General features: G+C 38.9%; 1 protein-coding gene and 1 pseudogene across 1 annotated transcript in view; one reads left to right on the forward strand and one right to left on the reverse strand.

Moving 5' to 3' along the window:
* The window catches only part of LOC141496566 (protein SHQ1 homolog), a 100,431-nt gene that overhangs the window by 58,060 nt on the left and 17,500 nt on the right, over positions 1–24,871 (forward strand). Inside the window, 1 exon segment of the mRNA XM_074199050.1 lies at positions 3,453–3,573. Within this exon segment, the coding sequence (XP_074055151.1) occupies positions 3,453–3,573 (121 nt within the window).
* Positions 14,059–16,594, reverse strand: LOC141495091 (uncharacterized; annotated as a pseudogene).

Below are 24,871 nucleotides of genomic sequence, written 5' to 3' on the forward strand. Positions count from 1 at the left end.
GTTGATGCATTGTGGAAAATCTTACCATGAAAATAGTTACTTACCTCAGTTAATATCCTAGTTTGCTTAGCTTGGAGTAGTCATTTATTTATTAAATTCTTAATTTGAGCTAGACATTAAACTGAGATTAAACAGAAAGAATGTCCTTGCCCTCAAGGAGTTACTCTTCTAAAAGGGAAAGACAACATACAAAAATGTGGGACAGTTGTGTGATGCAGCAGATAGAGCACTGGCCTCAGACACTTAATTTCTGTGACCCTGGGCAAGTCATTTCACCCTGTTTGCCTCTGTTTTCTCATCTTTAAAATGAGATGGAGAAGGAAATGGCACGTCACTGCAGTATCTCTGCCAAGAAAATCTCAGCGGGATCATGTAGAATTGGACACTACTGAAAAACAATTTAACAACAAATACAAGGGAACCAGAAGGAAGGGCAGAAGAGAGAATACTTGCAGGGTGTGGTGGGAGGAAAGGATGGCTAATCCAGTCGCTTCTTCAAAATAGAGGTTCCAGAGGAACTCAACCATTGACAAGAGAGGGATACTGGAGTAGAGCAGTCTTTAAGAGTGCGACCCACTTGATGGGTCTTCATTGTAGACACAATCCGAGGAAGTTTAGATCCTGGAAGAGGAACTAAAAACTAAAACTTTGTCTTAAAAAAGAGCAGACCTAATAAACTTTTTATCTTGATACCATTTTAATTAAAAATTTTATTTATTTTGAGTTTTACAATTTTCCCCCCAATCTTACTTCCCCCCCCCCACAGAAAGCAATTTGTCAGTCTTTACATCTACCATCTTTTTAAAAGGACTAGTCTGAATCCCCTGCCTCATTAGAAGTTCTCTTGATTTGATTTTTTTGAATCATCACTCTACTGAAGCTGCTGTTGGGAATGATCATCAATCAGTGTATAGTTCTTGAGAAATCCTGGTGAAAGAAACCATTCACCCTTAGAATTTGTCTTTGGCTAGACATGACAGATTTCAAGGGGCTAAAGAGTGAAAAGGCAGGGGAAATTAAGTCAGGAAAGATGGAAAGCTCTTTAAGATGAAATTCTGAGGACAGAGACCAATGTGGATACCCAAAGAAGTCATTGACCAACCTTAATTTTAGAAATGCCAGTGAATAAGGATATAATTCTGTGAGAAGTGCCAGAACAATCTGAAGGTGTTAGAGAGTAAAGATCAACTAGATAGCTTTTTAAAAAAAAAAAGTCATACTGGGGAAAAGAGAAATATCCAAGCAGGGAATTTCCTTATTTTGCTTCTGTTGTGCAGTCTTTCATTCCATATATTGGTCCATCCTTTTGTTTTCAGTTTTCGCTTTTTGTAAGGTTATCTCTGATCTAAATTTCTAGTCCCTAAAATCTTGGTTTTAGTTCCATATTTTTGACTACCTACTCTTTGTTCCTGCTTAGCTATCCCATTATAACCACGGATTCCACTCAGTTGACAGAGTGTGGGATCCAAAATCAAGAAGACCCAGGCTCTCCATACTGGAACTTCAGACTTCATGAACTTGGGCAAGCTGTTGACCTTCACTCAGCTTCACTGCCCTTTACTGTAAAAGTAAGGGGTTAGAGTAGATCTATAAACCCTGAGTTTTCTATCTCTTACTCTCTGAGGCTTTGTTTAAAACCATACTGCAGGTTTGTTCTAAATCTCTACTAACTTAAGCATTTTGGTTAAAGGTGGTGGCATGATGAAAATACACTATTTCTAATAGATTGTGTGTAAGGTAGATTGGAAGAGAAGACAACCTGAAGTCAAGAAGGTGGTGGCCAGAATGCCAGTGTGACTCAGTGATGCAAGCCCATGCCTATACTGGCATATGCGGTGGTGAATGTCAGTGGGTAAACAGATCTCAGAGTTGGTAGCCAAGGTAGTACCCCTCTGCCATCCCCACCATGCCATGTTCTACAAGATGCATGAAAGACAAATTGTTAGGGAATGTGTGAGTTGGATGAATTCAAAGTGTTGGGCCTGGTTAAGGGGAAGAGTTGTGGTTTTCTTGACAAATGGAGAAGTAGAGAGAAGGGAAGAATTGTTTGGGAAGCTTGGAGTAGAGAATATTGTAAAAAGTTCTGTCAATAAAGAATGTTCCATTAAAAAAAATCATTTTTTCCTTCAGTTCTCTAGGTTGTTTTTTTGTTTTTGTCCAGAGAGTTATAGTAAAATATCCTTCTTTTGTTTTATTGATGTTCAGTATATTTCAGAATATTTTCCCTGCCTCATTTGCCTGTGGGGGGGGGGTTGTTTTTGTTTTTTTACTTTTTGTCATCAGAAACAAGTTTGCTGGGTTGTCTGTTTTGCTTGTGTTGCAAGTGTTCAGTGAGAGTAAGTTGGGTTTCTTTAGGGTCTTGATATTCAACTTATGACTAGAAATGATCATAGGATTATTTAGTATCATCATGAAATTCATACACTTCATGTTTTTATCACTATTAAGTAAACCATGAGGCTAAAATTTATCCAATAGATGAAAAAAAGTAGTCTTGCATATTTAATAGTTTGCTACAGAATTATTAAATTTAGTGAAATTTCATAAACTTCAGAATATGGAGAATTCTTGTTGAATTATAACATTTGCTTACTTTTAAAATTAAAGTTAATCTAATATCCATTAAAACCTTACTCTAATGTCTTGTGGCAAGAAGGGGATGCTAGATTCTGAAAGGGTATTTTGGTCTATTATAAGCTCCAGCAAGTCTTACCAGGCTTAAAAAAAAAGGCTGCAGGTATGTGAACATGGTCTGAAGTTTGGGGAGATTAGGTATTGGGGTTGTCTGCCTCAGCAGGTCACAGAGCAGCCGCTGAAGAATGGAGACACTTTGTCAATGGAAGGGTTGGCTGCACAGATGGGACCCTGGCTCTTGAAGTTAGCATCATTTTGATGAGGGGGAGAATTAGGTGAGGCAATTTCCAGTGGCTACTTTGAAAAGAATAACTTATCTATATGAAAATGTTCCTGAAGATAAAGATTTAGTTTTTCCTAAATCTCGAAAAAAGGTTTTATTTCAATAGAATCATATTTCTATCAATTAGTGAGTATTAAGTATCTGTGTGATAATGCCAAGTATTGGAGCTACAAATAGAAAGAATAAAACCATTCTTGCTCTCTGAAAATTTATATTGTAATTAGAGAAACAAAAAAGTACATATATATATAAGTAGGAGAGAAAGAAAATAAATGCAAAGTTGGGCTTCGTGTAGGAGTTGCTGCTTGCCTTCTATCCCTTAGAAACGTTGAATTGGGCCCAAGTACATTTTAGGCAGGGGTTACAATAGAACAAGTATATATCTTTCTTACAAAATACAGATAGTATCAGTATGTTCCTAGGCAAATATAGTAGTATTAAGACATTATAAGTTTTAAATTTTAAGTGAAAGAAAAATTGGAAGTCATGTCTAGCCTTTTTTGAAATAATGTTGTATTTTTCTATCTTCCTCCAGGAAAAGGTGCTGTTTTGAAGTGTCTCTTGGATATTCACAAAATTTTTCAAGAAAATGATCCAGCATATATTCTAAATGACCTCTATATCTCAGACTACTGCGTCTGGATTCAGAAAGTCAAGTAAGTTATGTTACCCAGTTTGAGAATATACAGGAATATCTTAGTGAGAGTTGAAAATGAAGAAATCTGATGGAAACTTAAATCCACCAATACCTAAAAATGAAAGGGTCTGTATTTGCATATGAAAAGAGACACAGGCAGCTGCTTATTACTGTTTAGTTAATCAAATTAGCATTGAATTGTGGGTGAATTTTAAATCTTAATGCTTCTCCATTGGAGGGTATAGTTGATGATTATGTCTGTCCAGTACTACTGTTCTCACTCTTCAAATTTTGTGTTTCAAAACATATATCTTGTAAAGCATTTCTTTATCCATCCAACTATAGTCCTGATACCCTCATTTATAAGGCATTTTAAGGATAGCAAAGCCCCCTTAAATATAGCATTTCATTTAATCATCTTATAAACCCTGGGGGATAGGCGCTGTTATTATCTGCTTTTTACAGTTGAGGAAAGGGAGGCTGAGGGTCCCAGAGCTAAGACAGACAGGTTTGAGGGTGGTCAGACCTGTGGGGCAAGTTACTAAGCATGTGTAGAACAGTTGATCCCAAAAGGAAATCTGGCCTTTGATGAGTTTTATTATATGTTCTATTTTATTTAACAAATAAAATTTATGTTAAGTCTAAAAACGCAACTAAGTTTAATTTGGTTAAGAATCTGGATTATTTGTTCCATGGATCACAGATTTAAAGGATTCATGAGATTTTGGCGTAGATTTAGAGTTGGAAATGTCTTTTAGGTCAGTGCATCCAACTCTGCTTTACAGGTAAGGAACCTGAGATCCAGAGAAGCTAACCCCAGCCCCTTAGAGTCATAAGGACTAGAGGCAGATTTGATCTCCCATCTTCCCTGCCTCTTCTAGCTCTTCTCACCTGCCCCACTGGCTAATGCATTTACTCAGAATCAAGCTAGCTTTCTTGACCTAACCCCTCTGCTGGCTGCCCTTGTCTCTGAGCACTGGGTGGAAGAACTTCTATTTATTTTTCACTTTCTTTTTCCTCTTTCTGGCGTCCTTTTCTGATCTTTGCAGTGGTCTATGTGGGAGAGCAGGACTTCTCAACAACTTGGCAGTTTGCCGTCTTAGTTGAAAGTTCTAATGCAATGATTTGCTTCATAGGAGACACCTAAAATGTTTGAAAAATAGATTTGTTTAGTTTATAGAATAGTACTTTGACCAGTGGGTTTAGGGAATAGATTTTGACCCAGAATAAGTAAAAATTTCTTGTTTTTAGAAATCATTTTCATTGTTATCTTGTTTTTGTGGAACTTAAATGTTTCATTGTTCCTTCCCCTAGCCCCAATCCTTCACAGAGAGCCATCTTTATAATAAAGAATTTTTTTAAAAGAGGAAAAAAGAAAAGGAAAAAAATCACACATTCCATGCTGTATTTCACACTCACAACCTTCTCTTCTGCAGAAAAGCAGGGAGTGATGAATTCATATCTCCTTGGATCCAAGTTTGACTTTTATAATTAGAAAGCATTCGGTTGTGTTCTTACATAATAAGAAATTCTCTTATTATAAGTTGCCCATCCCTAGAGCTGTTCTGGTGACATACAATTATCAAAAACTTAAATTGGCTGTGGTGAATATAGATAGATTGTTCTGGCCTGTATATATCTTATGACCATGTATGTAAATAAAATGTGATAATATACAAGATGACTTAAGGGAAGCCTGGAGACTCTGTTTCATCTTCTCCTCCCATCTGTTTGTTAGGACACTCAGAAACATAGGGATCTCCACCTCTTTCCCTGAGTCGGTTGGTGGTCTTTACCTTCCTATCTGCGGTGGTCTGGACTGGGGTGATTGGTTCCTCAGTTTAAGGCTGAAATTGATCAAGCATGTCAGAGAACAGGGCAAGGTTGGACTCAGGGTCCCTTCCCACTGCAAGATTCTATAATTCCATGTCTTTACTGGAATGCATCTTCAAAAATAATGCGGCAGAGTTCATTCTGATAATTTTTTCCCAAATTTAGAAGCACATTTTCTTATAAAAATTGGGATGTCTTTTGGAACTGGTTTTTTAATACCTAATGTGAATTGTACCTTGGACCAGAATTGGCATGAGTGGCTTTTTATTTTTAACTTTTAATTATGAGAAGTAGTCATTTTTCACAACTAAAGAAATAAAGACATAATTAGGTTAACTTCTAATACTGAAAATACTAAGAAACTGCTGAAGACAACTCAGATTAATGTACAGCAGGTGGTCTCAGTGTTTGTGTTGAAAATCCAGATTCAGCCAGATGGAAAATTAACATCTTTAACCCCTGAGGTCATAATGGCATGTCATCACCTCACTTGATCCTCCTGCTAATTGAGCTTATCAAACACCCTGCTGTCATTTCCTGTTATTACTTTCATTTTTGTAATGAAATCAAATTTAATTTGTCTGTTCATACAGGATTTTGGTTTTGTTAGTAGTAATATTTCAGGTTAAGGATATTATAAACTTCTAGGGCAGTCAGACTTACAGAGACATATCTGCATTTTGTTTAAATTAATTATTTTATTTATTCATGATTTTCTTTTTAATTATAGTAAAGAAATAAAATTTCATGAATATAGATGACCTCAAATTGCAGGGAAGAAAACTGAGGCGATAATTTTCCTTTTAAAAATGTTTTCATTTGGTTTTAAATTGTGGAAAAGAGACTAAAGTTCTGGGCCAAGAGACCATATATTTTTTGGATATAGATAATAATGTATTAACTCCGTGATATCTAAGTGTGATAACTGAGCATTTATATGAGAGACCCAAGGAAATAGAGTGATTGATGCCAGAAATGCTCCAACCTCCCCCCCCCCCCCCCCCCCCAAACATACACAGCCCCCCAGAGCTCCAGTTCTGGCTCCTGCAGCCACTGTTGCTTTCTTCCAGAAAAGAGGTAAGTCATGCTCCCTGGAATCTGGCTCTACTTCTCTGAAGGGATTCAATAGGAGGGGTCCCTAATTCTAATAGCTGAGCTAGGGCTGGTCAAGTAGATCCTCCTTCCTTCCTTCCTTCCTTCCTTCCTTCCTTCCTTCCTTCCTTCCTTCCTTCCTTCCTTCCTTCCTTCCTTCCTTCCTTCCTTCCTCCCCTTCTTTTCTTCCTCCTTTGCCTTTTTCTTCCCTCTCTTCCTCCTTCCTTCCTTCCTTCCTTCCTTCCTTCCTTCCTTCCTTCCTTCCTTCCTTCCTTCCTTCCTTCCTTCCTTCCTCCCCTTCTTTTCTTCCTTCTTTCCCTTTTTCTTCCCTCTCTTCCTCCCTTCCTTCCTTCTTCCTTTCTTCTCCCTTCCCTCATTCCTTTCTTTCCCTTCCTTCTTTCCTCCTTCTCTCTTACTCCCTTCCTTCTCTTCTTCCTTCTTTTCTTTCCTCCCTCCCTCCTTTCTTTCCCTCCTTTTCTCTCTCTCTGTCTTCCCCTCCCTCCTTCTTCCTTCCTTTCTTTTCTCCTTCCTTCCTTCCTTCCTTCCTTCCTTCCTTCCTTCCTTCCTTCCTTCCTTCCTTCCTTCCTTCCTTCCTTCCTTCCTTCCTTCCTTCCTTCCTCTTTGTGTTTTTAAGCATTTATTTTTAAATTTTGAGTTCCAGATTCCCTCCCTACCTCCCCCACCTATTGAGAAGGTGAGCAGTATGATACCTATTATACATGTGAAGTCAAAGTATATTCTCTTCAAAGTTGAACTTTTGCCTTTGTCAAGACTCTTTTTTTCCTCTCTCTTGACTTGGAGAAATCCTCCTATACCTGTTTTAGCAGGTTTGGTTATTTACGAGTTTGCTACTGAATAAGCAATATTAGCTGTCCTGTAGGATTATAATTGCCAGCATTTCACCTGTTTTTAGCTAGGTATATTGAGACTAAACTTGTTTAGTCAAGACGATTATAGAGACCGGTTCAGTCAGCCATACAAAGTGACCAGTTATCTCAACTTAGCAGTTATATTTTTTCTGCAATGGGAAGTTTAACAACTTATGATTCAGTACAAATTCAGCCTCAGATACTTACTGAATGTGTAAACTTGGGCAAGTTACTTAATCTCTATCTATTTCTTCCTTATCTGTAAAATGCAGATAATAATAGTATCTCCCTTTTTTAAGTTTTAAGGTTGTTTTGATGATAGAATAAGATAATATTTGTGAAGTGCTTTAGAAACATTAAAATGCTATAAAAGACAATGGTAAAATATTGACAAAATGCTACCGTTAGATTATATTCATTATGTGGTATGATTTTTAGATTTTTGATGGTTAAATATAATTTGAATTGATATTCTTCAAGGAGATTTAAACCATTATATTAATTTGAACATCACTTTCACTGTTTATTTTTAATTAAATTCACAGATTCAATCTGAATAGAAGGATTTTTTTTAACCATAAAAAAGATGAAAACATGCCAATATATATCCAGTGATATCTATTCATTGTGGTTTCATATAGAAAGGATTTACCTAATGGCTCATTCCCTTTTCATCAGGGTTCAACCTTGTCCACAGGGCATTGTTGCTCTTTATTAGACTTTGCTTATTAGATATTTGCCAATAATTCATAGGATTATGAATGTTAAATAACTCTCCTATAAAGATATGAATTCTGCCCATACATATTTTGATTGGGAAACCTAGCCAAAGCATTTTTCCTCTGAATATTTAGATTTGTTCCTAAAAACTACAAAATAATTCAGCAACACTTAATTTTTTTAACTGTTTTGAATAAAAAAAATGTCTAAAAGTCCAACACCTTTATAGGAATAGAATAAAAGAATTTAATTGTGCAATAAAATTATTTTTTGAACACTGCATCTCTTTCTTTTTAGGAGGCTAAACGTACGCAACCAAAAAAAATGGGTGCACATTTGAGGATTAATATTAAATTTTAAAATATACAAATGATTGTCATTAATTGTACTGAACTTATGAAAAATGTTTTTAAATTTTAATATTTTTATTTTGGGATGAAAGGAAAATTGGGGGGGTTATATATTTACAAATACTAGATAAATAATTTATTTTCAGAAGAGATTGGTGAAATGAAGACATTTCCTGAATTTAAAGTACTATCTTTTACCCAAGAAATAATTTTGAATTTCATAAACTCTTTCGTTTTGCATATGATTTTTAGATCAGTGAATTTTCAAAATTACAACTTGGATATTGGGGTGTTTATTTGTTTGTTATTACTTTTGGCATCATATCTGAGCATTGAAGTAGCTGATTCCTGGGTTGGTGATTTTGCTTGTTGGATCTATTGCTCCCTCTTCCCTCCCATTTTGATTGTTTTTTTTTGAGCGAACAAATAGTTATTAACAGCTCTCTTCTCTATTTTTGTTCATAAATTGTTTTACATCCCAAGATTTGCTCACCTTTTACCATGAATGGGTAGTGATTGTAATTAATTCCAATTTTAGAAGTCATGCTACAAGTCTTTATATACATTTTAAATTATTTTGGATTGTTTTTTCACATCATACTTGTTGGGTAAGTGGTTTTGAATTCTTGAATATCATAACACTTGTGCAATCATGACACTTGGAATAATCTGTGTTTGGTATAGCTTTGTCAGGAGAGTCATTTAAATGTAATCAAAATAAGTCCCCCCCCAAATTAACAAGCATTCTAGTAGAATTTTCTGTTTCTTCTGCTAGTTGAGATTGAAATTCAATCCATTTTGTATCTTAATTACCTCAACTGAAGTCATTAGGGAGTTGGTGTTTTAATGTGAGAGGTGTGAAACCCCTTAAATAAACAAGATTAATTACATTCTCATGATGACTTGAAGGTGATGAGATTGATTGTGAATTTTTTTCATTTCTTCTCCTTCCTGCTTTAGAATTTGTGAATTAACTCTTTCTGTAGTAATTAGAAGCCAGACAGATCATAAAATCTGGAAATTTATTTGTTTGGAAGTGAGTGAATTAACTGACATTTTAAATAGTTGAAACGCATTGCCCAGATATATAACTTTCCAGAAGAAATAGCTTAAAATTTAAGTCAGCCTTTTAATGAAGGTTTATTGAATAGCTACTCAGTGGAAGTTACTGAGAAGGACATAAAGATGTGTGTGTAGATAGATATACCTATATGATAGATACAGATATAGATGTAGATGTGTGTATATATAATATAAAGCTATATATCATTTTTTGTTCTCTAGGAATTTATGATCTATTGGAGGGCTACATAGGAGATCAAGTAGACTAAAATGTGAATTAAATTAAAAACTCATTCTAAGGCAACAAGCACTGTATCTGAGTCCATCTTTATAATCTAGTACAGGAGTCTAGTGTGGAGAGTCCCTGATAAATACTTGCTAAATTCAGTAAATAGCTACAATTTAGAGCCTGTGAAAATGTATGAGATAGACATTAGGAAGCTTAAAAGGAAGAAGATTACTTTGGCTGGCTGTGAGTTACAGACAGTACATAGAAGATGTAACATTGGAATTCAGTCTTGAAGACTGGGAAAGATTTAAGCCCATATGATCATATCGGTAAACCAGGAGCCAGCAATAACACATAAAAGGGAAACAGTCTTTAATCTTAAAAGGGGTTATGTCCCATCAATCAAGAGAGATGGTCTATAGATACCCAGGTTTTGGGGAAGGGCTGCACTATCCGAGGTGGGGGATTGGGAAAATCTTCATGGGAAAGGTGCCTCTTGATTTTAGTCTCAAAAGAAATTTCAAGATTCTGTGAGGTGAATAGGAGGAAGAAGTGCATTCTAAGTATGGGGGACAACCAGTTTTGGAAAGGCTCAGAAAGAGGGAATGGATGGTTGTGTGTGTGGAACAGCCTGACCAGAATATTCATCGCCTGAAAGAAATGAAATACCAGAAGACAGGAAGGGATGGAGGACTTCAAATGCTAAATAGGATTTTGAGTAGGGGAGTGATGGCCCTTTTTAAAAAAAAATGGACAAAATGGTGGTGCCATTGACAAATGCTGAAGCTCAGAGAAGAGGAGTAGATTTTGATGGGAAAATGTTTATTTCAATTTAACTTGTAGAGTTTGAAGTACCAGGAGATCATTTAGATAGAGATGACCAACAGGACGCAGAGCCTTAGAGATTATCTAGTGTCACCCCTTCTCAGTGATGAAGAAATGGAGACTCAAAAAGATGAGACAGATCAACCAGGACCATGTGGAGCCAGAGAGAGATGAGATATGGAAGAGTAACATCTGGTTAGGGAAGAGCCTTTTAAAGAGTGAGGCTAGAGAAAGGACAAGGGTTGGCAGAGCCGTAGGAGAATCCCAGAACAATCACACAGTTGCTGCAGAGTTCAAGAAAAATAAGATCTTAGAAAAGGCCATTGTATGTCATTGAAGATGAATGTTTGGTTACAGAAATTATTAATTTTATTTGAATCTTTGCATTGCTTATGATCCTTTCTCAAAATTTGTCCTTTTCCTTTTGTTACATAAGGCCATCTGGAAAGTTTGAAGCTAAAAGAAGTTATCTTTTTTCTTCTTAAAGGAGATCCATATTTTTGGTTGATTTGGAACTTGAGGACCAGTATGGTGTATATAGTATTCTAAAATAAGTATCACTATCCACAATCTCTCCTATCTCTAAAAATGATTGTCCTTTAGATTCCTTTCTTTAAAGATTACTTAGTTGTCTGTAAATGCCAAAGCCACTCATTTTGAGTAACATTTATATATATATATATATATATATATATATATATATATATATATATATATATATAAACATACATATGTGTATATATATATACATACATATGTGTATATATATATATAGATACTTTATTCTGCCCTATAAGCTTGTCTTTCAGAAATCATTTTTATTCATTTATCATTATTCTAATCCAGGTATTTATACCTTAAAGAGAGAAATGTCCAAAATGATATAACTTCTCGAGGCTCTCAGACATCTCTCTAGCAGATGGTTTGAAGTAACATTTATAGTAGTAATCTTGAATAAGGAAAAGAGTTTCAGATGAATAAATCTCAGTTTGGAGTTCTCATTCTATTTCATTTAATAGAACAATAGTCACTAGATTGGGGAGAAGTAAGAAAGATCCCTGGAGAATCGTCCCCCAAGCCCATTCCATCCCTTGTTGACCACTTTGACTCTGTTCTCTAGTTGCCAGAAACAATCAAAGGGCCCTCCTTCTCATCAATGTCCCACTCTTTTCAGAAAATGAGAAAAGAGGGAAGTATTCTTAGGTAGTTTAGAACTAAACTTCTCAAACCAGTTCAACAAGAATGGATCTGAGATGTTTTTTCATCCTAAGTTTGGTTACCATCCTTAATTCAAGGGAGAAAAGTCTGACAAGAACTTCAGACTGGAGAAAAATGATCTTTATTTTTAATTAAACTAAAATGATTTTTAATATACATCTACTTTTATTACCTGTACTTGTTTGTATCTATTTAGCAATGGAGTTTTTAACTTGGTCAGATATATTGGTAGTTTTTTATCCCCCCCCCCCCTTTTTTTTGTTTTTTGTTTTTTGCAAGGCAGTGGGGTTAAGTGACACAGCTAGGTAATTATTAAGTGTCTGGGGTTGGATTTGAACTCAGGTTCTCCTGACTGCAGGGCCAGTGCTCTATCCATGGCACCACCTAGATGCCCCTACTCCCCTTCTCCTCGAAGATTAAAAGCCCTCATTTAAATTCCCTAAACTCCAAAGTAGCTATTTGTATGTGTCTATTTTTTCTTAAACTATTGTTAGGTGCCAATCATTGTTTCTGTACTTTAATCTCGGATTCAGAAATCTAAGTTATCTTTCTTATAAACTGCCTTAGTAACTAACTGCTCATTTTCAAATTCTCCTTTCACTCCAGAAGCTCCTATCATCCATCAGTCAACAGGAGTGATTAAATCACTCCTTGCATCCCTAAAATGTTTAGTTGTTTTTAATTCTTAGTTTTTTTACTAGGATTTCATCCACTTTAGCGGTGTTTCTTGTTCCACTGCTAATGTTCTAATGCTTCAGGGAATATCAAATGTCTCTATGAATTACCATTGGTGGGTTAGTTTTCATCAGGTTGGAGGAACTCTGTGTGTTCTTATTTAGGTCCAGGACACCAGCCTTGGGAAGGCAGTGGAGGGCAACAGCAGTTTCCTTCAATCTGGAGTTGTTCTTGACTCTGTGCTCTACTGCACAATAGGCTGTGGTGCCCTCCCTGTTCCCTAGAGCGCCAGAGAGACAGACCCCTTTGGTCTGGAGGGGATTCTGCTCCTTCACCTGGGGTTAGCTCTAGGTGGTCAGTATTCCTCCCCCCCCCCCACTTCTCATCCTTCTAACATCTTGACACAGGTTGGCTTTGCCCTCTGCCGCCTTGTTTTTCTTTCTTAAGCTTGTCTTCCATTCTTTCAAGAAAGACTTTTTTCTTGAGAATCTCAGTTGTAGGAACAAACCTTCCTCTGGCCCTTTCACTTTGTCTTCGTGACTCTTCCAGCTGGTCCTTGTGATGCATTGTCCGTGGGGGCTCGTTGGCAACGCCTGTTTATGGCTTCTTGCCTTTTCTCACTATTTTAAGTGCATCTCCTTTAGCATTTTGTTACTGGGTCCTAATAGACACAATGCTCTCATTAGTCATCCTGCTAATAATTGCTCCCGTTTAGATGTTGCTTTAAGCTCTGCCAGATATTTTGCATTTGTTACCTTGTGGTTCTTAAGAAGCTCATTTTTCCTCTGCTTGTGAAAGAGCAGATTTCCTCAGGTTTCCATTGGCTGCTCCATCCTCTATCCTGTGATGTTAAAGAATGGGGGAAATGACCCTGTTACAGAGTGAGAATGAGAGGCTGGCCACGGACGGTCAGCCTGAGGGCTAACCAGGATGATCGAGGAGTGCTCATTTGTTGTTTTTTTTTTTTTATTCAAATAGAAAATTTTATTGTGACAGTTACTTTGATTCTGATGAACTGATTGTAAATTGATGCAAGTCATATCCACTGTGACAAATATTCCCTTAGGAAAGAGTAAACACCTATATCTAGGAACAAAAAATATTTTTGGTTAAATGAATGAATGAATGAATACCCTGGTCCTATGGCATATATACCTTTTGCATATCCTCACATTAATGTCAGTATTTTCCCTAAATAGTACCACTTCTCCACTTCTCTTCCTATATCTCATGTCTGTCTAGCCATCTATGTGTATACATGTATCTGTGTGTGTAAACATATACATATTATACATATACATAAAAATAAACATTAACGTATACATATAGAGAGACTGAGTTTCTCTATATTTTGTAGGCTGAAAGTATGACTGCTCACTGACCCAACCCCACTGCTGTCTACATGGAAATTATGATGTTCTCCATTTCTGACCTGGATCCCTCCTAAGGCCTTCACCATTCTGGCAGTAGACTGTTATCTGATAAACTTTAACTCTAATGTAGCTTAAAATTCTAGAACTCAATTGATCCACCAACCTCAGTCTCTCCTGGTATCGGATTACAGGCTTGTGCCATCATCCCCAACACATGAATGATTCTTAATTCAGTAGTAATTCAGTGGTAAAGAAGGGCTAATTCAGAATAGAACCTTTATTACACCTCCATGTGGACAGTTGGACCAGGCTGCCTGGGGTTGGGAATGGGGAAGACCCATAATGCCAAAGTTTTATGATTCAGTGGTAGTGGGGATATTAGAGATATCTAGAAACTGAGGCCCAGGGAGGTGAAATTACTTCCACAAGGTCACATAAGGAAGAAGCAGCATAACCAAACTAAATGAAGGGGGGAGGGGAACACAAGAAAAAATGAGCTATTAAAAATGGAGGATTACAATAATTCTTCATTTGTACAATCTCCATGTAAACTGAAAATTATATTTTATAAAAGTGAGGTGAAATAATTATACTGACTTAAATTTCCATCTTTCAGCCCTCCTCCCCCAACACATTTCCACCCAGGAGTCCTATACTCCTGAACCTCAAATCTCAGATCTCTTTGTTCCCAAGTGGGTTCATCTGTTACTAATAAGATGATAAAGTTGGGAGTGGTAATCCAAAGCAGTTATGCAGGCGAAATGGGTTCTTCAAGGGCCTGAGGCACTATCCAAGTAACTTCAAGGGATTAACAGGCTCTAGATAGCCCACATTCATCTGTAAGATCCAGCCTTCCCATTCTCTTGAACCTCTTACCACCATCATAGACCTACTCTTGTACCTTTACACAGGCTTAGGTGTTAGAGAGCAGAACAAAGCATATGTGAATTCAGTGGACTGAATTGTTGAGTGTGTCTTATTATAAAGGGCATTCTAGGTTAAGGGAGAAATGATGATTACAACATTGAGCCTGGCTTAGGCAAGCACCTTGCCCCTCAGTTCCTCTGCCTGCATCGAACAAGTAAGTTTCAAGAGAGCCCACATGGCAAAGCTTCAGCCACAGCAAGGACAGAAGCAGCATCACTACTCCTCAGAGACTCCAGAACATTGGGGTGGGGTAGGGGACCTCCTGGTATGGGTACGCTGATGGTTAAGAAGGAAGTGGGCCTCTCGGAAGGAGCGCCTGCACTGAGCACAGGTATGGCTTCTTGCTGCTATGGATGTGCCGATGGGTGAGTAGATTCTGTTTGAGGCTGAATTGCCATCCACACTCAGGGCATGGGAAGGGACGCTCACTTGTGTGGGTATGTTGGTGAACTGAGAGGTTGTGCTGGATGCTGAAGGCCTTGCCACACTCAGGGCAAACATACAAAGCCCGCCCTGCTCCATTCATTCCAGTGTGGGCCTTATGGTGCTGAACCAGACTGGACTGCTGAGGGAAGGTCTGACCACACAAGAGGCATCGGTAGGGCTGCTCCTCGTCTGGGTGGTGGATAATGAGGCCCTACTCATCACTGGGACTCTCCTCATCTGCCTCAGGAGGCTCTCCTTCGGGGGGGGGGGGACAGGTCTGACATGGGGACTTCCAACAAACAGCACAAGGGTTCCATTCATTAAGTCACCAACCTCAGCAACGACCTCAGGCAGCCCTCAGGTAAATAAGGTAGTCCTCCTCCTCCTCCTCCTCGTCGTCCTCTTCCTCCTGCTGTGGCTGCGGTGGCTGCGGCTGCCCCCTCGGCTCCTCTGGTCCTGGCGAGGAGTGCTCATTTGGATGGATTGTCTGTGTGGGAGAGGGAAGGACAGTCATTATCCAATGTGAGAAGACGCATGGCCTTTACCAAGTTAGGAAGTAACTGTTTTGATGAGGTCATGTATTCATCAGACTCTCTCAGAATGTTTCACGTTGTGAAAATATTGTCATCTTAAAGTCTTGAATGTGATATTTGATGTAACTGGATTCTAAAAAGTTGACCTTAGTGTTTTTAAAAGAACGAGGATGGAAGTAGTCAAGAATCATTTATTTATTGAGTTATTTACAATGGGTGTACCACAGACTCCCCCATCCTCAGAAAGCCCCAGTTGATCCATCCTGCCCTGCAGCTGTCGTGCCATGCCTCTAACTGACTTGACTATCATCTTCCCTCCTTGTCCTCACCATTCAGTTGAAACTGGCCTCTCAACCCACCAATGGTAGCTCTGGCTCCAAGGTCCTTGTTGAGGTTTTTGAGTTTTTGCATTATCATGGTCATCCCCTCCCCCTTCCAGAGAATCAGCTTATATATAAGTTTTTTTTTTGAGACGGAAAAAAATAAATACAGCTGATTGATACATTGAAAAAGTCTGAAAATGTGTGCAGTTAGGTAACATCTATGGACCTTCACCTTCTCATATCTCTTCATTCAAGTCCTATGTAATCATTATCATTTTGTTAGATTTACTTGTTCTTTTTAGTGTGTGGTTGGTTTTCCATTTATGTTATTGTAACCTGTGATCTCTTAATTGCCAAAATCTAATGGCCTTTTCTCTATCCTCATCCTTGACTACTCTGTGGCTTTTAGCGGGGCTGAGTGCCCACGTCTCCTTGATGCCTTTTCCCTGCCTGCACTCTTCTCTCTTGGTCCTCCTCTTACCTGTCGTACTTCTTCTCACTCCTTTGCTGGATCTTCATGCAGATCATCCTCCTGATGGGGATGTCCCTGGGCACTTTCTGGATGATCTTCTCCTCTTCTGCCATTCTGTTTCCCTTGGTGAATGCAAGCCTTTCACCTGTCTCCTGATGGCCAGGCTCCTGTCTCCCCTGCCTGTCAGCCAGCTTCAGATGTCTGTTTTGCAGACCTCCTAAGATCAGTATGTTATCCTTCCCTCTCCAGATTTCAGCCTCGAATATAGTGTCCTCTCAGATCAGTTGTCCACTTGGTGCTCCTCCTCTCCCTTCCACCCAGTCCTGTATCACCTCTACTCCACCCTGGTAGCATTTCTTAGAGATGCCCGCTCTCTGGCAGGAACCCGCTGCTTGGTTTTTCCTGCCTGTCTCTTCCCTCTGCTGCCCCCTTGATCTCCTTTCTCTTTCCCCTGCCCCCACATTCACTTCTAGGGCTTCCTGTTGCCTGGGATCAGGATCACATGGAGGAGCTTTTAGAGCCAGGTCTCCTGTCCTCTGAAAGACTTCCTCGCCCTTACTGCCATGTACTCCAGGCCTCCATCTGGAGGCTCCTGGCCTGGACCATTCCCCGCCTCCTGCCTCCCTGCTGCCACCTCTACTCAAGATTCGCCGTGGGTCAGACTGCGGTGCCCATCTTGGGCAGAACCATTTGCCTGCTAGGTCCCTCCAGACAGCAAGCTCCTTGGGGCCAGGCCTCAGCCATAAATGCTCCAACCTGTTGACTTGACCAGAAGTTTTGGACTGACTTCTGTGTGGGGGTCCAGGTTCTGTGCTAAGTGGAACCAGTGAATGAACTGGCTCTACCTGCTTCCCTCTACTGAGAGAACAAGGTTCCAGACTGGGGGGAGCAGGGAGCAGATAGACTGCACGCAGCATTTTACTGATCAGTCAGTTCAAAACAACTTGGATTTGAAGTGCAAGAGGGGAAGGAGAGGGCCACAAATCTGTAGGGAGTTGATGTGAGCCATCAATAGAAGTATTTCTGATAATACCACCTTACGTATAACATGTGTCAAAAGGACATATGGAATTGCCATTTGTTTTTGTTATTTTCAAAGAGAGTAGTGGTTTAAAAGTGTTTAGAAAGCTGTGAAATTTTCATTTAATGTTGCTGAGGAAATGGTTTCTGTATGGAAGGAGTTCTTAATGTGTTGTGAACACCTTGGGTAAAAGCTATTGAATCATATTTGTATACAGTTTTCCCTGTGTTTTGATGCTCTGGTTTTAATTTTAGCTAGATGAAAGTATAAAAGCAAAGAAGCATTAGTTAACTTTAAAAGTAGATTGATTCTAAAAGTTGTAGAATGCACCAGGCTGCAGTCACACACACCTGTAATCTAATACAGCCTTTGCCTTTTGTTCTGGTTTTTTTCCCCTATTCTTTTCATATTGTGGTGAAAGCTATATCATGTTACATCACAGATTTATAATTACATGGTGCCATGCTTTAAGTGACAAAGTGAAATTTGAAGTGCAGTGTCTGCTATCACCAAGTTATTTTCTGAGATTCTCCTTCCCTCAACAAACCATTTGAGACAATCTGCTAGAAACCTAAAGAATTTTTTTCTTTTTCTTTGTGGGGGAGGAACCCCACATCTTTTTTTCTGTTACAAGGGTTACAAGGGTTTTGCTTGACCTACTTCATGGGGGAGAAAAGCCACATGAAATATTTTAGATTTTATTTGCATCCTTCAAAAATTTTGTTTCATCGGGTTTGTCAATATTTTATATGTGTGTGTATATATATATATATATATACATATATATATATATATGTATATATATATATATAGACACACACACACATATTTTGCAAGGCAATGGGGTTTTGCAAGGCAAGGTCACATAGCGAAATAAGTAATAAGTATCTGAGGGTGAATTTGAACTCAGATCCTCCTGACTCCAGGACTGGTGCTCTGTCCACTGTGCCACCTAGCTGCCCCTGGTACATTTTTTTCTGAAGGGTTTTAAATTTACAGGTGTATATAATGTTCATTTGTTAATGAATTTTACCTTTAAGGGCTATCACTTAAGACTTTGTTAGAAGGATCTGAATAAAATTATTCCCCTATTCCCCCAATGATATTAAAATATGACATCAAGCTTAGAAAACCCGGTCTGTAAAAAATAAAAATCCCAAACTCCATTGGTCCTTCTCCCCTCTCCTGGATCTGAGACCTAGACCAGTGTCCTGAGTTTTCCCCAGTTCCTGCCCCTGCTTTCATAGTGGATCCTCTGGCCTTTGGACCTCCCTTCCCTGGTCTCCTCTCTCCTAGATTCTGCTAAAGTCAGGGACTGGCTCCATTGTAAACTTCCTGTTCTCTGACTCAGCCTCATTTTGACCCTCATTTTTTAAGTGAATTGCTGTAAGAGTCCCTAAAAAAAGTTGGGGGTTGGGGAGGGGCGGCCGGAGGCTTCTGTCTCTCTCTGAGATCCATGGCGCTCCCTGGCTGGTGGCCCTGGACGAGTCACTTCACCCTGTTGGCTTCTGATGCTCCTGTCAGATGAGCTGGAGAGGACATGGCAAAGCCCTCCTGTGTCTCAGCCACTCTGTGGCCGGGAGCAGCCCCCACCCAAGGGAACTTCGTCCTCCAGTTCATCCTTCACATGCTGACAGCCCAGGGAGTTACCTTCCTGCTCAAAGTCTTCTGGGCCCCTCCTTGCCTTGCTGCAGCTGAAGTCGCCCCCTCCCCTCGTCTTGGTCTGCCAGTGCTTTTGGCCACGCCAGCATGCACCTATGGAGACTCCCCAGCCCCATCGTCCCTCCGCATTGAAACCCTTGAGCTCACTTTGGAGCTCTCCTGTGCATGTGGACTCTGATTCTAATTCATCTGGAAGGCCAGAGGCCGTGGGAGGCCAGCCAGGACGCCAGAGGTCACAGAGCACTGAGCCTGACCTCAGGAGGACCAGAGTTCAAATTCTGCTTCCAAGCCTCAGAGTTGTTCAGGGACCCTGACTGCTGTGGTCCAGTCATTTCAGCTCTGCCCAACCCACCCTGCAGGAGCTTATTGGGTGAGGATGCTGCAGGGCTTTATCATTTCCTTTTCTAGCTCATTGTAAAGATGAGGAAACTGAGGCAGATAGGGTGAAGCCACTTACCCAGGGTCTCCAGCCAGAAGTGTCTGAGGCTGGTCCAGGAGAGGAGTCTACCTGACTCCAAGGAAGGGGTTGAGGAAAAATTCTGTTTGCTCACATTCCAAGGTGGGCAGGGTATCAGAAAAGGATGGTGAGAGTAGGAAGCAAGCCAAGGTGTAGTGTGTGCTGGGGGGCACAGGTCCTGTATAAGCATTTTCTCTGTGAGAGAGGTGGCTTTGGGAAACAGGCTGCCCTGTGAGAACCAGCCCCCACTGGACCCCCTTCCATCTTGGGTCCAATTGGAACTTCAGAGTAAGCCCTGCACACATAGAAGCTATGACCATCCTATTATCTGAGAGTGCTTTTACAAAGGAGAGAAGCTGTCTGTAAAACCTGCCAGTCAGTAGTGGTCGGGAGACCCTCTGGTGATCCGACTGCCCCCCCTGGAGAGCACGGCACTGTTGTCATTGAGCCTCCCTTGGGAGGCCCTCTCATCATGGAAATCTCGGGGGGGGGGTGTCCCGAAGGTGTCATTTCATCCTGTTCTGTGGGGTACCCTGGTCCATTGTCTTGTGCAGAGTAGATTTTGCATAAATATTTGTTGAATTGGACCATGAAGAGAAAGCAGCCAGAGATGGGGTCAGTTGAGAGAGGCATCGGTTGTGCTGGGCCTCTGGAAGATGTGACCCCCTGCCCAGCACAGACCCCAAGACTTCCCAAGCCCCTGGTGAGCTCTGCAGGCCCGGGTGCTTGCAGTGTAGAAAGGCTTTCCCAGACGGACACACATGGATAGCCACCCAGCTGGCTTCATCTTCTAACCCAAAACCCAATAGGACAAAAGGGGAAAAAAATACCCGAAGAGGGCTTGGGAGAAACCACCTGTCAAACTGCTTTCCCTAGGGAGTCCTGCCCAGCCCTGTGTTCTCCCCTTGAGTTTATATATTTTCCTTGATTCTGCAGTTGCTGTTCCTCCAGGCTATGTCCAATGCACCTTGCCTTAGGGAGAGATAGACCTGAAGGAAGCCCACGGTCTTTCCCCTCAGGCTCAGGCTTTTGAAAATCAAAGCTGGCTGCCTTGCAGTGGGGTCAGTGATTTGTCTAATGTTTGCTCTGTCTTTTCAGCTCTCCTGATTTCTTTTGAGTAAGGGAAGGAAAAGCAGTGTTGTATGTAGCTGTGATCAGAAGCACCCCCCCCCCCCCCCCAGGCCTTGATCAGAAGCCCCCCAGGGCTCAGGCCACTGTCCTTCCTGATCTTCCTCTTCTTGTTATTCTCTGAGGTGAGGAATCCCCCCAGAACTCCCCCATGTTCACTGAGAAGCCCAGAATGGAAGAACTCTGAGCACCTAAGTTTTCAGCAATGCTTGAAGGATTTGGATAACCTAATTGGCAATCAGACTATAATTGGGATTTTTACATCAAATTATTGTTGTTAGATGAACTGTTTGTTATTCATCTCATTTAGAATACTTTACATTGAGTTCTGATTTGTCGGAAATTAATCGCAATGACTCTTTCATTTATATTGGCAGGAATAATCAGCAATTTTCTTAGATTATGATTTGGGTCTGATTGGGACATTTTGGCAACCTTTCAGTTGCTGGAGCCGAGACAAAATCTAATTATACAAGAATGTTGGATAGTCTACTAGACTTTTTAGAGTTTTCAGTCTTGTTGCTGTACAAGGTAAGTTCAGCATTATCCTCTGCAGCATCATTGATCACATTCCATATAACCTTGATTTTCTTCTCCATGAAATGGAATAAGCAAGTCATTGAAATCAAGACTAGAATAATTAATCACGAACCCAGCTTACATTTTTAATTAGTGAGTAACGTTTCTATTTTTGGGAAGGCCAATAATGAAAGTAAAATGTTAACATAAAAGCCATTTTTCTATAACACTCATTATGAAATATCTTTACACACGAGCTTTATCTGTGCTCATTCCATTGGTACAGTAGGCGGCTCTATCTATGCTTTAGGAGATGGTTTTCATGAGTTACTCGCGCTAAAAAATGTTCATCTCCTTCTAGCCAGCTCTCTGGGGCAGAGCTGTTTTGACTTAGCACAATTCTCTTATTGCAGACATATATATTAACAGGCCTCTTCTTAGACCTCCTGGAGCCTCTACTCTGTTGGCTTTGTTTTCTAGCTCTCAGAACTGCCATACCATTATAAACTATTGGATCATTAAAGTTTTTCAAGGTTGTTTTTCTTTAGAATGTTGTTGAACAATGCTATATGTTGTATAAATTAGTCTCCTAGTTCTGTTCAGTTGTTTCTGTATCCGTTCAGACAAGCCTTCCCCAGGTTCTCTGAAGTCATTCTGTTCATCATTTCTTGCAGTGCAGTGATGAAGAGTCCATTATTTTGTAAATAATGCATTACTCTGCCATTTCCCAATTGATGTGTTTTCCCTGAGTTTTCTTCTTTTTGCCATTGCAAAAGGAGTTGCTATAAACAGTTTTGTACATACTCTTTCTTTGAACTCTTTTAGGAAACTGGCTTAATGGTATGCACACTTTAGTAAGTTAAGGCATAGCTTTGAATTACTTTGCAGAATGGATAGCCCATCCATAACAATGCCACCAGTGCTTTCCTGCCTTCTTTTCCCTCAGACCCTTCATTTGTCTTGTCAATCTATTAGATATGAGGTAGAACCTTAGAGTTGTTTCACTGTACATTTTTCTGTTTATTTGTAATTTGTAGCATTTTTTCATTTGACTATTATTAGCTTTGATTTCTTCTTTTGAAAACTGCCTGTTCAAATCTTTTGGGCACATATTGATTGGAGACTGACTTTTGTTCTTGAAAATTTGAATCAGTTTCTTATATATCTTGAAAATGAGCTCTTTATCAGGGAAAAACTTGATGTAAAGATTTTTTTTCTCCTTGTTTTCCTTCTAATTTAACTATATTAAATGTTTGTATGGGCAGCTATCTGTGCCAGTGGATAGATTGCTGGACCCAGAGCCAGAAACTCATCTTCTTGAGTTCAGATCCGGCATCAGACACTAAAGCTGTGTGACGCTGGGCAAGTCACTTAATGCTGTGAAATGAGCCAGAGAAGGAAACAAAACCATTCCTTGGTCTTTGCCACAAAAACCCCAAAAAGTCAGACTCATCTGAAATGATTGAATGGCATTTTGATGCAGAAACTTTAATTTTATATAATCAAAATTGTCCTTTTTTCTTTTTTTTTGTGTATTCAAAATTGCTCATTATATCTTGTGTGATACTATCACTTGTTGAGTCATGAATTTTCTCATTCAATAGTTGTGAAAATCAGGGTTTTCCTTCCTCTAATTTGTGATCTACCCTTTTATCTTTAGATATATCCATTTGGAACTGTTCTTGGTATGTGGTATGAAATGTTAAACTTTACCTAATTTCTTTCTTTGTACAGTTTTTAGAATTGTTAGTTTTTTCAAGTTAGATTATTTAGATTTCAGGGTTTATCTCTAAGCTACTATCTTCCTTGTTTCTCTATGTTTTGTTCCTAATCTGTTCCACTGATCAGCTGGTCTTATTTTTAGCCAGTATCAAAACATTTAGGGGAGGATTGCTTTATAGTATAGTTTGAGGCCTGGTACTGCTAAGTCCCCCTCCTTTCTCCTTTAAAAAAAGATTTTCCTTGAGATTTTTGACTTCTTATGCCTTAAAATGAATTTACTTATTGGATTTTGTAGTTCTATAGAGCACTATTTTGGTGGTTTGATTGTTATAGTACTTAGTATACTTTGAATAAACAAACCAAAACTAATTCACCAATATAAAATTAATTTAGATTGTATTGTCATTTTTATTATATTGATTCAGCCTGCCCGTGATCAATGAATATTTCTGTAGTTATTTCAAAAATGTTTCCAATTCAGGTCTGTATTTATATAAAGAGTATTTTGTGTTAATACTCAGATAGTTCTTATGTCTATATCTTGGTAGATTGACTCAAGTACTTTACATGTTCTGTAATTAGTTTAATAAGATTTCTTGGAAATGCTGATTATTTTGTGGAATTATTTTATATGCTGTGACTTTACTTAAGTTATTGTTTTAGTTACTTTTGGGGTGACTCTCCAAGATTTCCTAAGTAAATCATTATAACTGCAAAAAATGAACTAACTGGGGATAAAACTAGCCTTTTGTTTTAGATATATATTACATATGCATTATTATGTATAATTTTTTTGAAAAACCTGTTTAATCCTGGTTCTTGTTGATGTTTGTTAAAATGGGAGTGAGTTCATATTTTGTCATGCTTTTGTTGCATCTGTTGCTATTAGCATTTTTGTTATTGTAAAAATATGATTTATTATTTTTTCCCTAATATTGAGCCAACCCTACTTTTTTAGAAATCCAATCTAGTCATTTTATGTATAAAATCTTGTGATAACTTTTTGTATTCTCTTTGCTAAAATTTATTTTAAAATTTTACGTCAGTGTTCATTAGTGATGTTGCTTTGTAATTTTATTTCTCTATTTTGACCTCTGGTTTAGACCATATTTATGTCAGAGAAAGAATTTGGTAGGATTCCTTTTGATACTGCAAGCACTTTGTGTAATATAGGAATTAGTTCTTCTTCAAATGTTTGATAGAATTTATCTATAAATGCATCCCTTTTCTTGTGGTGAATTTGTTTTGCTTGTTGCTCTCTTCATCTGTTTTCCCTTTTATTTTCCCTACTCCCTTTCCCACCTGTTTTCCTCTTAAGTGAAATGTATTTTTTGACCCCCTGCTTTGTGAGTGTGTATATTCTTTTCTTATTTTACCAGTTCAAATGAAAGTGAGATTCAATTGTCTCCAGTTCTCTAAACCTTCCTCCTTATTCCACTTAGGAGATAATTTTCCTTTTCCTTCTACCCCCCCCACCCCCCACCCCATACCTCTTTGCTTTTCGATTCCATTATTCTCAAGATTGTTAAAAGCTTAACAAAACTAGTTCCAATCTGATATTAGACTGTAGTTTGCTATGGTTATGTGGAATGTTAGAGACAAAGGGTTCTAGTCAGAATTGTTATGATAATGTAGTCAATCCTTATCTTCCGGGTGGGGTGGGGGGAAATATTCCTAGAAGACAATGTGAAAATCAAATGTGAGTGTTGCTACACTGAACCTTTGGGAAATAGGTTAGGTTCCTGTGACACTTAAAAACTGTAATTCTTCACTAGGGTTTGCATAAAATACACTTTTCTATATATAATTCTTTAAAACAAAACATTAATTTTGATAATATGAGCTGCAATTCACAAAATAGAATTGAAGCATATAAAACAT

Source organism: Macrotis lagotis, chromosome 8, assembly GCF_037893015.1.
Source record: "Macrotis lagotis isolate mMagLag1 chromosome 8, bilby.v1.9.chrom.fasta, whole genome shotgun sequence".
NCBI classification, from domain to species: Eukaryota; Metazoa; Chordata; class Mammalia; order Peramelemorphia; family Peramelidae; genus Macrotis; species Macrotis lagotis.